The 15,808-nt window shown below is 64.4% G+C and overlaps 1 protein-coding gene across 29 annotated transcripts in view; it reads right to left on the reverse strand.

Annotated features, from left to right (window-relative positions):
- The window catches only part of KIF1A (kinesin family member 1A), an 86,825-nt gene that overhangs the window by 40,368 nt on the left and 30,649 nt on the right, over positions 1-15,808 (reverse strand). For 10 of the 29 annotated variants that reach the window (XM_037849170.1, XM_037849169.1, XM_037849168.1 and 7 more), the window contains exons 11-23: positions 13,030-13,105; positions 11,414-11,492; positions 10,618-10,760; positions 10,287-10,313; positions 8,874-9,085; positions 7,676-7,755; positions 7,464-7,539; positions 4,776-4,855; positions 4,337-4,443; positions 3,252-3,335; positions 1,173-1,353; positions 1,014-1,086; positions 651-744 (exon numbers count right to left, since the gene is read on the reverse strand). In XM_037849170.1, coding sequence (XP_037705098.1) covers positions 651-744; positions 1,014-1,086; positions 1,173-1,353; positions 3,252-3,335; positions 4,337-4,443; positions 4,776-4,855; positions 7,464-7,539; positions 7,676-7,755; positions 8,874-9,085; positions 10,287-10,313; positions 10,618-10,760; positions 11,414-11,492; positions 13,030-13,105 — 1,312 coding nt within the window. The remainder of the gene's footprint in view (positions 1-650; positions 745-1,013; positions 1,087-1,172; positions 1,354-3,251; positions 3,336-4,336; positions 4,444-4,775; positions 4,856-7,463; positions 7,540-7,675; positions 7,756-8,873; positions 9,086-10,286; positions 10,314-10,617; positions 10,761-11,413; positions 11,493-13,029; positions 13,106-15,808) is intronic. The other 19 variants (XM_037849179.1, XM_037849178.1, XM_037849177.1 and 16 more) reach the window with 3 other exon arrangements.

The following is a 15,808-nucleotide window of genomic DNA, read 5'->3' on the forward strand; positions in this document are numbered from 1 at the left end:
GGAGCCAGGGACAGCAGGAGAGGCTTGTTCTTGCTCTGAGGCTCTGTCCCTCCCCCCACAATCCTTTTGGCCTTCAGCTGCCTCTTGGGGTCCAGAGACCTCGTTGAGGAAACCGAGTCCGGACAGGGAGGGACCTGCTTGCCCAAGGTCACACTAGTGACCCAAGGCCAAACTGGACATGACGCAGTCCCCAAGTCCACACCTGCCTGCCCTGCCCAGGCCACTGTGTCGCCCTCCTTAGATGCCCCACAAGCAGGTGCTCAGAAAGGGGCTGAGGTGGCCGCAGGGAGCCCCTCCTGCCCGAGCCGCCATGTGCATGCCCAGGTGTGTGTGTGTGCACATGACTTGTGCATGCAGGTATGCATGTGTATGTTCACTCATGAGGCTGTGCACACTTGTACGTGTTCATCCATGTGGTCCTGCACACGTGTGTGTTCACCCGTGTGGTCCTGCACACGTGTGCATGTGTCCACCTATGTGGCTGGGCACATGCATGCATTCACCTCCATAGCTGTGCAGGTGCGTGTGCATGGGTGTGCGTGCGCTCTCCTGCCGTGACCCTGCCTCCTCCCATCCTCCTGGAGGCCCAGGCACCGTCCCCCCACGCTCAGGCCCCTCCCAGGGAAGCGGGAGGCCCAGCGCCCACTCGCCTTCGTCCTCGGGCTCCTCCTCCTCCTCGTTCACCTCTGGGTAGTACCGGGAGTCCATCTGCTTCTGCAGGGCCTCCAGCTTGCTCTCGTAGTCCTGGGAGGCAGCAAGGGCGCAGCTCGGCAAGGAGACCCACGGCCACGCGCGCCTGCTCGGCCCCCACGCCTGATGCACCCCACCAGTCCCACCGCGTCCCGGCCCAGGAGCGGGCGAGCTGGGCCGCCTGAGCCTTCTCCCCAGTCCCCGGCACTCTGCATGCCAGGGGCAGGAGGTGGCTCTGGGGGGTGGGGGCCAGGCATCAGGGCCCAGCGTGGGGGTCTGATGTGGGGGGCCGGGCGTGGGGGTCCCGGTGCGGGGCTGCTCACCAGCCTCTGCTGCTCCAGCAGGTAGGTGGCCTCCTCCCGCTCCCGCCGGTACTGGTCCTCCAGCTCCTGCAGCCTGCGGGAGCGGCCGCGGGTCAGCGGGACGCCGGGGGGCAGGGGTCACACAGGGCGGCGGGGGCGCGCGGGCGGACCGGGCCTCACCTCTGCTCCATCTCCTGCTTCATGTCGATGCCCTGCTTCTCCAGCAGCTCGCGCTGGGCGAAGGCCCAGTCCACGGGCTCGGCGGGCGTCTCCGCGCAGGGGGTGCGCTCCCGCTCCTGCCGCGCCTGCTCGGGGTGGGTGAACCGGAACACGTGGCTCTTCCCCATGATGATGCGGTTTCCTGGGGAGGAAGGCAGGGCCGCCCTGGGACCCGGGTCACACCGCGGGGTGGCCTCCGGGGGCGAGAGGGAGGGAGCAGGGGAGAGAGGCTGCGGAAGCCAGAAGCCCCGGTCCCTCCAACACGGTCCCCAGCGCACAGCCCTCCTCGCTGAGCCCCTCGCCTGGGCGGCCACAGGGGCCCCCTCACCACCTCCCCGAATCCATGCCCCCCAGCTGCTCCCCTCTGCGCAGCCAGCCACGTTGGCAGGGCACCCACCCCGGCGCCTCCTGTGCTTCTCCGAAAGCCCCCTCACCATCCCTGCAGCCCCTGCCAGTGTCCACTCCTGCCACCGTGTCCCGGCTCCAGGCCCTTGTCCACACCAGCCTCTGTGCCCTCCCCAGGCAGTGGCTGCTCCCTGGACAGGACACTGGGGGGCAGCAGGCTCTGCCCACAGAGCCCTTCACAGCTGCCACTGCTGCTTGGGGGCTGCCTCCTTCCCCGCTAGACGGGAAGACACCAGGCCAGGGTCCAGTCTTGAGCGGACCCACCCATGGGAGCTCCTTCTGGACTCACCAGTTTCTCTCCAACTTTCCAGGGGTCCCGGCTCTGCCTCAGGGCCCCCAGAGCCGGCTGAGCCCCTCCTCCCGCCTGAGCCCCCCACAACCGCCCTCCAGCCTGGCACCTCAGCATCCTCTCTGCCAGCTCAGGCCCTGGGAGGGAAACCGCAGACGAGGCTGCCGTCTCAGCCCGTGGCCCTCCCCAGCACCCCGAGGGTGGACGCTGCCCTCCGTCTGAACTGAGGCCACTATACCAGCTTTCCCACCCTCGCCGACAAGGCACGGCAGACGCCAATGAACTGGGATGTGCAGGTACCTCAGTCCCTCGGGAGATGTCCTAGGGACCCCAAAGGCAGGACACCTGAGTTCTAGAAGCTTCTAGCAGAAGCCAAAATCCAAGCCCTTCGGGGGTTGCTGGCCTGGGCTGGAAGTCAGACTGCGGGACATCATCCACTCCCAGGCCCTCCCCTTACCCCCACTTCCCCCCGAGCTGGGGCGGGGGATGCACCTTCCTTATTCCAAGATCAGAACTCAGTCCTTGGAGCAAAGTCTCTAAGAGGGCCGGGCCCCAGTTACCCTGATGCTACTCTAGGTGCCGGCCCGGGGACTTTACGAGTGGGGTCACATCTACGGTCGGTGACAGTAAAGATCGCTCCGCAACGCAAGTGGGCCTCGGCCCCTCGGTTGGAGGCCACAAGAGAAAAAAACTGAGGTTTGCTGGAGAAGAAGGAATTCCGCCCGTGAGGGCAGCATCAGTTCCTGCCCCGGGGTTTCCAGCCGCCCTTCCGGGGGGCCGACCCTAGCATTTCAGACTTGCCCGGCAGCCCTCGCGGTCAGGAGCCGCCGCCTTGAAACACGCAGCCCTCCTGGTTCACCACTGGTAGAACCGGCTGACGGGACAACCACGGCCCCTGCAGAGCCCGCCGGCCTTTCCTAAAGCGGGGCCTCCGGGGCAGCTGCCACCCCTAACCTCCTCCCTGCTCTGCAGGGGCCCCACCTCAGCTCTGCGGAGCCCACCCAGGGGCCTCTTCCCCCCATGTCCCACCCTCGGGCCCCTCAGCTCAGAGCATCCACTCTAGGCCCTGTGTCCAGAGCTCTGTGAGTGGGCCCCCACCCTCCAGGCCCGCAGTGCCAGCCTTGGGGTCTCACACTGGGGTGCCCAGAGTGGGGGTGGGGGACAGTCAGGGGTCACGTGAGCTGGCCTCATCCCCCCTCAGGCCACAGCAGCCCTGGGACCAGGCGGGACACGGGAAGGGGCCTCACCTCCCACGCCATACACCCCCTTAGTCCCTGCCCCGGCTGAGACGCAGTGGGTGGGCTCGAAGGGGCCTAAACCCCCTCAGCCCCTGCCCTGGGCCATACCTGACCGCAGGATGCTGGGCTCTGTGACTTTCTTGCCGTTGACGTATGTGTCTGCTCCCTCACAGGGCTCCAGGGTCACCACCGCTACAGGCCAGACAGTGTGAGGAAAAGAGGACGTGAGCAGCTGTCCTTCCTGAGCAGCCATTCTCCATCTGCCACGGTGGCTCTGTCCACCTGTCCATCCAGGTGGGGCTGTCCTTGTAGCCACAAAGCTCTGCACTGGCAGCACCTCATCTGGGCCCCAGAGCAGCTGGCTGGGGGCTCAGCCCACTTAATAGAGGAGGGGGAGACGCGCGTGCTCACGGCCAAGTGCCAGGGAGGCTGTGCTGGGCAGTCAGCTCAAGGGCACAGGTGGGCGCACCTGCTCACAGTTCCCGGGCATCCTGGGGCCTGTCCAGGCTGTGGCCACCCACATGGGGCTCGGGCAGGGGCTCTGCCAGACGGGGGGAGTGCACTGCGTCCCACGGGGCCTTGGGCACAGCCTGTGGGCTGCGGGCCAACCTGCCGGGAGCTCGGCCTCCATTCTGGGACCGTGGGTGGGCACTGGCCACGTGGGCAGCTTGTGTGCAGCCCCTAGTCCAGGAAGCCACAAGCCCAAGCTGGAGACCGGGGTATGGGGACAGCCCTGTCCCCTTCAGGTGGAGGCTGGAGCTGGGCAGGGCCACCACCAACAGGAAAAAGGGTTTTAAAAGTCTCCCCCTTCTGTAAACCTGTAACTATCAAAAATAAATCTGTTCAAAAGTAGTTTTCTGGCCCAGCTCTGGGCTCACTCCTGGTCGCTCACCCCCACCTGTCTGTGAACCCCCTGCCCCAGCCCAGCCCCAGATGACATCAGCCTGGGCCACAGCAGGTGCCACAGAAGTGCCCCCACGGCCGCACAAAGGGGAGACTCAGCCCCCACCGCCTGCACCCCCACCACGTGCATGGCCTGGACGTGTGCCCAGGACTGCCCTGGAGCCTGGAGGCCGGGAGCAGGTGACCAGCCTGACCTGGGCTGACCCAGCAAGACGCACTCCAGCCTGATAATCAGCAGCACCGGGGGATGGTGTGCAGGGCGGGGGGCAGGGCCCGGAGGGCGGCGGTACCTTCACTGCCCCCCCTGGAGTCGCTCCGGAAGACGCAGTGCTCCTCCTTGATGAAGTGCCCGCTCAGGACGATGTCCTGCCGCCTCTCGCCGTCCTCCCTGCCCACTCTGTGAGGGGGACGCGCCTCAGCTCGGCTCGAGGACCGCGTGGCACCGCCGTGCCCGCCACAGTCTCCCAGCCATGCCAGGCCTCTCACGGGAACCTCTCGGGATGCAGTGGGAGCGAGAGTGGGGCTGAGGCCCCCAGACCCCCAGATGCAGCTCAGTTGTGGGGGGAAGCAAGCCTGGGGGCAGGGGCTCAGAACCCACCCCCCTGCCACCTCCCGCTGCCCTGGGGCCTCTCCGTACCCCCATGCCCTTAGGACCCGCCTCCTCACACACCCCCTCAAGCCCTCTCTCCACCCCCAGGCCTCCAGGGGACCCCCACCCCAGCCCCTCACCGTGTGATGCCGTCCTTGATGTAGTAGAGGAGACACTCGGACATCAGAGGGTCCTCGTTCAGGTTGACAAGATGTGGGGTCTGTGGGGGCATGGGAGGGTCGGCTCTTCTGGAAGCCAGCCCCCTGCCTCCGCGCCCCCCCAGGCAGCCATGCCTGGCCGGCCCTACTGCCATGCGGGGCCCTGACAGCTCCTGGTGAGCACCGGGGCATGGAGGAGAGGCTCGAGGTGGGGCCCCTGCCGGGATACCCAGTACCCCTGAGTCCCCAGCCCAGGCAGCCTCCCCAGGCGTAAAAAGAGCAAATGAAGTCCGTGGAGAGCAGGGGTGGCCCAAACTCTCCCATACTGCAGGTGGAGGGGGAGGGTTGTGGGAGCCCCAGCTCAGCACCCGGGAGCCTGGGGTGCTCGGAGGCCCCTGGGTCACCCCCACCCAGCGACTCGTCTCCCCAGCCCCAGGTCCCAGCACCAGCCTGCACCCCCTTCCCGTGGGGCTGCAGGTGGCCATAAAGTGGCTCTGGGACCTCCCAGCTGGGTGGCCCTGGCACGGAAGTGAGTGTCCAGGGCTCTCCAGGGAGACGCGTGTGACTGGAAGGGTGAGAACCTCCACCTGGGAGGGCTCAGCCCCTGGGGGCTGAGGAGGGGAGACCCCAAGGCTTAGAGATGGGGCCCCAGCCCCTCCTGCCCACAGGTCCACCACGGCAGGCCCCGGTTCACCGTGAGTCCCTGCCCAGCACGCACCCCTGCCCCAGGCAGCTGCAGGCCCTGTTTCCCGGGCCCTGGGCCCCCCACCTTGCCGTCCCCCACGGCTCCCACTCAGGGCCCCACTGGGGCCGACAGGTCCTGCTGCTTCCTTAGCTTGCCACCCAGCCCCTGGGGGCTGCAGCAGGGAGGGTCATCAGAGATGGGGAGCAGCCCCACCCCACCAGCCCAGGGAGGGTGAGGCGGGGGCCTGGGGTCACCCGTGCACCGTGTGCACCACTGCTGGACTGGAGGCCCCAGCTGGCTCATGGGCTGCTCCTGCCCCAGGACCCTGTGGCTCTCAGGAGGAAGGCCACCCTGTGGTCCTGGGACCACCTGCCCCTCCGGCTGGGGATGTGCCCCCTGCCCCCAAGAGGGGCCGTCCTCGGGAACAGCCCATTCCAGGTGAGAACCAGAGTCCCACCCGGTGCTGCCACCCCCACCCGTGAGCACCGCCCCTGCTGACTGTCAGCGCCGAGTCCGCCGCCAGTGCAGGCCCTGCCTCTGAGCCTTCGCACACGCTGTTCCCTTGGCCTGAGCACGGCCTGCCCGCCAAGCAGCAGTGCCGCAAACCTCTCCAGCCGTCAGAGCCCCAGGGACCGTGAGCCAGCCCTCAGCGGGGAAGGGGGTGCACGGCCGTGCTGGGGCGCGCCAAGGCTCTGGCGGTCAGGATGGAGACAGGCTTAGGGCAAGAGTCTCTGACATAACGGCAAAGCCTACACAACACCTGCCACATGTGCCCCAGGTGGTCGGTGGCGGCTTCGGTGGGCCTGGCCGAGGCCTGCGTTCGGATACCTGGTGTCCCAGGCATCCTGTGGAGACCACCCCCCACGGCCCCTCACGCTGCCCTGTGACAAGCAGCGTCTTGACCAGACGTGGTCCAGCACTTGGGAGGCCGCCACCCCAGGGTCCAGCCCTGCAGAGCCAGTGTCCCTCCCCAGGGGTCCCAGGCACCGAGGCTGTTAGCAAGCCCCCTGCGCCAGGTCAGCCCTTCCACATGCAGCAGGGGTCTCAGCACCTGCTGGGGGCAAGCTCCCGTCTTCCCAAGGGCTGGATTTCTGTGGTTCTCAAACTGGTTTCCCAGAGCCCCAAGGCCCCCGGGGAAGGGGTCAGGTGGGGACAGAAGGCACCCAGGGCTGCTCACGACGTGCAGGGTCCCTGCGGGACACTGGCCTCAGGGATTGCAAACACTGAAGCCCCTTCCCCCAACAAAGCGAGGAGCCAGCCCCCACGCTGGGAGCCAGAACAGACTGCCACCACCTCCAGGGAGGCTTCCAGGCTGTAGGCTGAGCTCTTGAGGGCTCTGGACTGACCTGGCACCTATGGGGCAGGCCTGGGGGGTGGGGTGTCTGTGCTCTAAGACTCACTGGGGAGACCTTTCCCCAAATGCATGGGCTGGGCCCACCTGGGACCACTGAATTGGGGCCTGGGGCAGACTGTGGCTTCTGTGCACCCTGAAGGAGTGGCCTGGGTTTCTGCTCTGCTTCAGGTCCCCAGCTGAAAGACCCCTGCCTGAGGCCCCTCTCTAGGAAGGGAGCCAGGCCCAGGTGGGAAAGGAGGGTCCCTGCACGAAAGGGCTGAGGTCCACGGCAGCAGGGGCTCCCAGCCGAACCCCGCCCGGCCCTCCAGCCTCACACACTGGTCACCCCCACCTTGAGGGCCTGCTCCCCACCTCAGGCAGGCAGGGGGCCCATCTGGTATTTCCAAGCATCAGGCACACCCCGCCCATGAGGACGCAGAACCTGAGGGGTCCCGCGCCATGGAGTGCTGGTGGGTGGGGCTGCCCTCGGTCCTGGGCCCAGACCCCCGCCTGCGCCCTCCCCTCCTCCCAGAAGATGCCCCCCTGGCCTCCCAGAGAAGCCGAGGACCCGTGGAGGACCGCGAGGTACCAGCCTGCTCGGCACAGCAGCACCCCAGGACTGGGGCACCCCTCAGGGGCCTGGTGCACCCACCTTTTTCGGAGAGAACACGCCCAGGGTGCCACCGTCCTCCCTCATGGCCACACCCATCTCGGCCAGCAGCGCCTCCCTGGGGGACAGAGGCCGGGTCAGCGAGCCCACGGGGTTGCCGGGGCCCTCGGCTGGCAGCGGGGGCGCAGCGGGGGTCTCCCCGGGGCTGGGGCCGGCCCCGCCCTGGGCCTCGGTCTCCCACTGCCCGCGCTTGCCTCTCCATGCGGATGGCCTCCGTGCGCCGCAGCTTCTCCTCCCAGGTCTCATTCAGCTCAGCGATGATCTTCTCCGTCTCCTGGGCCGGGACAAGGAGGGTGAGGCTGGGGGGTGGTGAGGGGGCTGCCCACGCGGGGCACGAGAGCCCCAGGGACTGCACCCCGGGCCCTTCCAGGCAGAGGGGACACCAAAGCAAGCCGGCAGCCAAGGCGCAGGACACCGGCCTTCCTGCTGGGGCCACCGGACAGACAGACAGAGGAGGCGAAATCAACCCCAGGAGAGCGGCGAGCGTGTGGGAGACCAGAGAGGGTGCTGGGGCTCAGCCATCCCCACCGCGGGGTGCCCCGGAGGGCCCTCGTCCCTTCTCGGGGGACACAGCTTCCCCACCAGCATGGTCTCACCCGTTCCCACCCAGCTCTGCACCCCAAGTGGGCCCCCCAACCAAAACGAGACCCCACCCCAGTGGTCTCCCCACTCCCACTGGGCCCCCACCCCAAGTGGACCCCCACCCCAGTCTCCTCACACCAGGTAGTTCCCCACTCCAAGTGGGCTCCTCACCCCAAGAGACCCCCTAGATCCCAACTGGGCCTAGACCCCATGTGTAGACCCCTAGACCCTGAATGGGCCCCTCAGCCCCAGGTGGGCCCCTACCCCAGTGAGTCCCCTCACCCCATTCTCTGAGGTCACGAGGGCCCCTCCCCACACCCCGTTCTCCACGTGGCCTTGGATCCCGACCTGCACCTTCGCCCCTCAGGCCCTGCAGGTCGGGGCTCACCCCCCGCACCCCACCCAGACCCTCCCTGAGCAGCCGCCACTGAGAGATGACCCAAGGAGACCCCAACCCCTGTGAGGGGCGGCCGTGGACAGTCACGTGCGGGCAGGAAACACCCCAGTGTGGGGGGCTCAGGCCCGCGGGGGTCCCGGGCGGTGACAGAGACGCCCTGCGGCGTCCTCGCTGCTCTCTGACCCGTGCCCACCCCTGCACCCCATCACATGATGTCTCGGGGGGCCCTGCCCTCCAGGCACCTCCCCCACAGGTCCCAGGCTGGCCAGCGGCCAAACACTGTGCAGCCCTCGGCCCCGAAAGGCCTGGGGTCCCCTGGCTGCAGTGGTGGGCCGGGACAGGCCTTCTGCGGGCCGCTCCCCGATTTCAGACTCACCCCACTTCCCAGGCCCCGGCCCCAGGGGCCGCCTCACCTTCAGCCGCTCGATGGCCTCCTCGCTGCCCGGAGCGAAGAGGATGCGCTCGTGGAGGCTGGACACGGAGGCCGCGCGGCTGGACAGGGCCGACAGTGAGGACGAGGGGCTCACGCCCACCAGCGCGTTGGTCACTGTGGAGAGAGTGTCAGGGGCTTGACCCGGCTCGGCCCCGCCGCGGGCTCGGTTATTGTTCTCAAAGTCGGACGCGTCTAGGGGGAAGGCAGGGAGGGGCGGGCGGACAGACGGAGAGAAAAGAGAGACGGTCGGACGGGGCCGGAGGGCCCTGGGAGGAGCAGGAGCAGAAGCCGCGAGCGGCATAGCCGGGGGCTGCAGGGGACCCCGCGCCAAGAGACAAGCGCATGCAGGGCCCCCGGCCCCTTCCACCGCGATGGGACACAGGCCACCCCCTGCTGCCCTCCCCCGCAGCCGCGCCCCAGCCCACGGTGCCCGCTGGCGGTGCTGCCTCCTCCCCACACCTTCCCCGCGCTCGTTGTCCTGCCCCATCCGCTGCTCTTGGCTGCAGCTGTGTGGCCGTGGCCGTGACCGTGGCCATGTCTGCTTGGCAGCCTCCCTGCACCCGGGGCCCCAAGCCCACCCTCCTCCTCTCTGTGGGGGCCTCTGCCCTGTCCCCTTGCACCCCGACAACCCCCAGGGCACATGCATGGCCAGGCAGCCCAGCTGCTCATGGAAAGCAGGCCAGAGACTGTCCTCAAGAGGACGGTGTACAGAGGGGCCCTGGGGCCCCCTACCCTGCCACCCCAGGAGGCTGCTGGGGCTCTGAGGTGTCTGGCTTCTGGAGCCCCCGAGGCCTGGAATAGCAAGTCCCCGAGCAAGATGAGCCCAGCCCCCCGCCCCTGAGCAGAAGCCAGCAGGCAGCAGAGCAGAGCGAGCATCGGGCAGCCCAGGCCCTCGGGAAACGGAGGTGTCCTCCGCCCCAGGGCCAGGCAGCACATCTGGGCACAGCCAGCCCCCAACCCGGCCTGCAAGAGATATGCGGGCCGGGCTCAGACTCGTGGCATTCCCTAGGGAGGGGTCTTGAGGATGGAGGCTCAGTGCCAAGGGCTGCAGCAAGCCGGGAGCCGGCCCTCAGCTGCCTCAGTTTCCCCCACAGGGCCAGGCACTGACATTCCGAGTGTCCAAGGCCTCGGGGACGGGCAGGAGCACAGGGGTCAGAGGGCGTCTGCCACGGCCTTCACTGGGCCTTGGTGCCCCATATAAAAACGGGGTGAGCCAGGAACCCAGCCTCACAAGTCAGATGTAGCCTCAGTCTACCAAGGGGGGTGCCTGTGAGCAATGAGGATCCCAAAATAGGAGGTGGAGGCAGAGGGGGTGGGCAGCCATCCATGATGCCCTGTGCCCACCCCAGCCGGGCAAAGCAGAGCGCACAGAGTGGCAAAGGGGAATACACACATTTAGGTCCTCCGGGCACAGTGTTGGCTGAGGAGGGGGTGGGAGGAGGAGACAGAAACAGAAGAAGAGGTTTGTCTCCGGGGGTCCCAGGAGCAGGGCCTGGTGGTGTCAGGACCGTGGCGTCTTCAGCCTGGGGCACTGGGACCACCGGGGCCCAGCCGCAGCCTCCAGCAACACCGTCCTGGCCTGCAGGGCCGGCCCCAAACCCACCCCAGGCCGGTCCACCCAGGGCAAGGCACCCTCCTGGGTCCCCAGTGCCTGGCGGCGCCACCCAGAGACACGGAGCAGGGGCTGGGGTGGGGCTGCAGAGGGTCCCTGCGCAGACACTCACTGTCGGTGATGTCACCGAGACCCTGGGCGTACAGCAGGTCCCGCAGCCGCGTCACCTCATCCTTCAGCTCGCGGATCAGCTTGTTGTTGGGGTCCTCGTTGATGATGGCGTTGCAGCGGATCTGCTTGGCCCGGTCCGCGTACCTGAGCCAGGAAGCAGGGAGGGTGGGCTGTGAGGGGTGGCAGCTGGGGCTGAGCCAGGAATTCCCCCCACTGGGAGCCCCTGGGCAGAGGAGACCTGCAGGGAGAGTCACCCAGCCCTGGCTCACCACCTCAGGGAAACTGAGGCTCAGGGAGAAGGGACAGGGTGCAAAGGAGAGAAAACAGGTGGTTCCAGGGTGAGGGCCACAGGGGGACATGGACATTAGATACATTTTAATCCACACTGCAGACAGCAAACGTGCATCTGTATGTTACAAATCAGTGCAGAGAGCTGCACTGGGAGGCAAGCCCTCTGTCTCTTTACTGCTGGGGGTACACGGTCAAAAAATCCCAGAAGTTACCAATCCAGAGAGCTAAGCAGCCTTCTGTGGGGCCAGCACGCCCACCCTGCAGCAGAGGGAGCTGTGCCTCCCTCAGTTATGAAAACCCTTGTGGCTCCCACTGCCAACAAGAGGAGCCAACACCATGGGACCCTTGGCTGCCTGGGGGTTCAAGTGCACCCCCACAGGGACTGAGGACCAAATGGGGGTACAATGACTCAGGAGCCCCAGAGCAGCCTCTTTCAGCCTCACTGAGTCACAGGTGAGACTCCCAACAGAGGTGAGGGGTGCAGGGCCACCCCCTCAAGAACACACCTCAGTGTGCTGAGGGTCTCGTCGTAGTTGATGTCTGCAGGGCTCAGGGCTGCCACCATTGCTGTCCGTGAATTACCACCTGTGGGAAGGAGACTGGTCACCCTGTGGAAGGTCTAGCCCCACTGCCTTGATCTCCACCCCCTGCCCCAGAAAACAACCTCGGGGTTCCTCCCTGCCACACTTACAACCAGAGAGGCTGAGGTCCAGAGAGGTAAACCAAGTCACAGATTGATCCCCCATCTCCCAGTGAACACAGACAGCCCAGGGTCCCCAGCCTTCCTCAGTCACCCCTTCATCACTCATCAGGAACCTCCATTACTTTTCTTCTATGAAGCGTTTTTCTTACATTTGGGAGAAACATTTTACAAGAACCAGAGCCTCCCCTTCGCCATAATAAAGAGAAAAGTTGTGGAGGTTTTACAGTGTTTTCTCCAAGATAAGAAGTGTTTATATTCAATAAATTTTTTACACTCTTCTGTCATTTTCATTTAAAATATTTTCCCCAGTAAACAGAGCAGCCAGGAATCCAGCCTCAGGCAGTGCACCATGTGGGAAAGTCTGCTGTCTGACTTGTCCGTGTGGGAAAGTCTGCTGTCTGGCTGTACCTTGTGGGAAAGCTGGCTGTTTGACTTGCACCGAGTGAGAAAGTTGGATCACCTGGGGGGGTTCCTGACAGAGTGAGTGTGGGGCCATAGGTCCTATTGGGGGTCGGTGGCCTCTGTGGTCCTGATAAGACTCCTGCTGACTTTGCACCCTGGCTACCCGCTCCGGACAGATAGCTTCACATTGACTATGGAGGCGAGGAAATGAAGGGCCTAGGGCACAAAGCCATGCCAGGGGTCCTGGCAAGGACTTGGGGTGGACTGCCCTCACCCCCACCCTGAGATCTCCTCCAAGCCCCAGAGGATGAGCCTGGGTGTGGCCCTGTGGGAGGGGCCTCCTTCCTGGGCCACACATCAGGTGAAGGGATACATGATCCTTTTTGACACTCCTGTCCTCCCTCCGTGGGGCCAACTTGCCCCCAGAGCCACCCCTCTCCCTGCCCCTGGGAGGCCTGCTGTGGTACCCAATGCGGGCCCGAGCTGGGACTCCACACATCTCAGCCACACAGCCAAGGAAGGCCAGAGACCCTGTCCCCCAGCTGTCTTATGTTCATCAGGTCACCCAAGACTCTTTCTTCTCTCTGGGCCTCAGCCTCCCCATCTGTAACAAAGTCAGGAAGGACCCCTGAAGTTATCTTTGGGAAGAGAAAGATCAGGGTCTTCCAGCTGGCCCCTCCCCATCTAGCTCTCACTGGCTTATGCCAGGAGGAGAAGGGTGTGATTCTCACACAATTCATCACAGCCCATCAAAACCCAGTGAGCAAGCATGGCTCCCCAGAATCATCTAGACCCAGGCCACTATTACAGATGGGGAAACCAAGACCCAGAGAGGGACAGGTGCTTGGTCTGGGTCTCAGAGCCAACTTGGAACAGGAATGCTAACACCACTGGTGGGTGTGTGTCCTGCAGGACCCTTGGGACCACCCTGGTTCCTGGCGGTTGCATCCATCCCAGGTGGGAGAAAGAGGACGGGATGGCGGCCAGGCTGGAGATGAAAACCCACTGAGTCCTCACCCAGGTTTTCCCGGAGGAGCCAGGTCAGCACAGAATCTCGGTATGGAATGAAATCTGTCTTCTTCTTTTTCTTGTTCTGTGGGGGAGGAACATTCAAGGGGTCAACCCTGAGCCACCAGTGGGTGAAGGCAGGGGAGGGGCAAGTAGCAATGCCTGGCAAGCGGTTCTCCAAAGTCAAAGGTTGGGTTCGTGGTCCGGCAGGGGCTAGGCCAGCTCTGCCGGCAGCGCTTCCAGGTCAGCTCATGGCCTGCCCAAGGCTCCCAGCCCAAACCCCAGGGCGCCACCCGAGCACCCGAGGACTTGCTGGAAAATCCTCAGGTTCCTTCCTCCTTTGTCCCTGCTGACGTCTGGGTCTCACAGCTGAACTGAGCCCAGGAATCTGATAGCACGGGCCGGGGACTCCACCCTCCCCTCTGCTGGAAAGACTTATCTGAGCCCCTCACCCCCGCCTCACACACCTTCAGCAGCTCCTGCCTGAGGCAGAAAGAGCCCACCACTCACCAGGGCCTCCGGCAGCCCCAGCAAGCTCGCCTCTCCCTCTCCACACTGAATTAGCCTTCCCTGTGCATCAAAATCTCGACCATCCTTCAGAAGCCAGCTAAAGCCACACCTTCAACAGCCTCTTCTCACCACCCCTCCCCTCAGGAGGAAGCACCCCCCAAAACACACACTCTCGCTACCCCTGTGGCTCTTTCTGTAGTAAGGCAAGTAGTTCTCATGCAAAATATAGATGCCATCGCATGTGAAGACTGCCAGGAATCACTTCTTCTGGACATTCTGGAACTGACAGCGATCCCACTAATCGTGGATATTTAGGTGTTTCCCAAGGTCTACTCGTTCATGCACACACATGTTTGAGAAGTATGTGTTGAGCACCTGCTGGAGCCAGAAGGGCAGCCCTTGACCCCAAGAGCCCACAGCCAGGGGGACATGCACAGGAGCCACTGCAAGGGCTGTGCCACTTCTCTGGGCACAAATCTGAAAGCAGGTTCCCCACTGCTCTTTAGTACAATCCCCAGGAGGAGCTCAAGGGGATGTAAATGTTGAAAGCCCTTGATGCACATTGTCAGCGTATGCTCCAGAAATGCTCCGTGTGCAGGCCGTGGGATGTCTACCCCACAACAGCTCATCGGTATTGAGTGTTTCTTGTCTTTCCTTTGGAAACTTAGTAAGTGAAACACTGGATTTCATTCTAGTTCATTTTTTAATTCTAGAGGATGAATTGTCTGCCATGTTTGTCAAACTCCTTGTCTCCACAGTGAGTGTCCCACGGTCACTAAGCCACTTCAGGAAGGAGTGCAGGGGTCACCCTTGATCCCACCCACTCCCTCACCACTTTCCATTCCATGCATTAGCAGCACTTGTCCACTCGTTTCCAGCATCTCCCTCCGCCCGGCGCTCCCAGCTACCACCATCTCATGTCTACACCACCGCAACACCGACCCTCCTCTGGCGTCTCTGGCTGCCACACCAGGCCATGCCCCTCCCAATCTGTTCGCCGCAGAGCAGCCCGAGGGACACGTGAGTTGGAATCAGGCTGCGTGGGTCCCACTGGAAACCCATCCCCGGCTTCCTACTAGACCAGCGTCAATCTGGCTTCTGACAATGGATTAAGGTCTTCAGATCAGGACCCTGTCCCCTCTCCAGCCTCATCACGCACGCGCCCCACTCTCCCCGCTCCGGGCACTGCTCTACAACCAGTTCCTCAAAAACCTTCCTTAAACAATTCCTAAAAAAGCTTCTCTTGCAATCCCATTCACGGTTCCTCACAGCCTTCTTCACGCTGCCCTTCATACGGTCCCTGATGGAGCGCCCCGCAGCGTTCTCTCCACAGCTCCTGGTTCCTCATGTTCACGCAGTTTCTCATGTCCTCTTCGCAGCCCTCACCCAGTTCCTCAGGGGTCCTTACACATGTCCTCACGCAGTCCCCGCACGGTCCCTTACAGAGTCCCCCGTACAGCCCCCAAAGAGCTCCTCGGAGTTTCTCACGCAGCCCCCACAGGGTCCCTCGGGTTCCCGATACAGCCCCTCACACGGCCCCTCACGCTGCCCCTCACCGAGCTCCTCTCGTTCCCCTTCACGGGGACACACACCGTCCCTCACACGGTTCCCCACAGTCCTCCACACAGTTAGTTCCTCACACAGATTCGCTCAGTTTCTCACACAGTTGCACACACGGTTGCCACACAGTTCCTTGCAAATCTTTCACAGTCCCCAGAATGCCTCACACAATTATTCACACAGTTCATCCGAGTCCCTCACACGGCTCCTCTCAGTGCCTTTAACAGTTTCTCTCCGAGTTCCCCACGCAGCCCCTCACCCGCTTCCCCGCACGGCCCTTCACAGCCCCTCGCACACGTGGCCTTCACCTACGTCAGCCTCACTCCGGCCCCTCCGGCGACGCGGCTCGGCGCTCGCCCTCCTGCCCGCTGGCCCTGACCCCCTCGGCCTCCCCGAGAGGCTGCCCGTCCATGCAGACCGAAGGCCGTGGTCACTGTCCTCGCAGCCATGTCCTTACAGCCCCCACCCCGATCTGCAGTCGTGTTTTCACGTGTCCGTCTCCTGGTTTCCTATCCGCCTCCCCAACGCCCTGTGGCCCCACAAGGCCGATGCTCACCCCTGGGGCCCAGCTCCCAGCACAGGCCAGGCTCGGCGTCGGGCTCAGTGCACTCGTGAACAAATGAAGGGCTGACGTTTACTGGGGAGCCCTTCCCGGGGGGGCTGGGATGGAGAGCATCCTTTGCAGCAGCCCCCTCCCCTGCTGGGAGGAAGCCCCCAC

The sequence above is a fragment of the Choloepus didactylus genome, chromosome 9 (assembly GCF_015220235.1).
Source record: "Choloepus didactylus isolate mChoDid1 chromosome 9, mChoDid1.pri, whole genome shotgun sequence".
Classification (NCBI taxonomy): domain Eukaryota; kingdom Metazoa; phylum Chordata; class Mammalia; order Pilosa; family Megalonychidae; genus Choloepus; species Choloepus didactylus.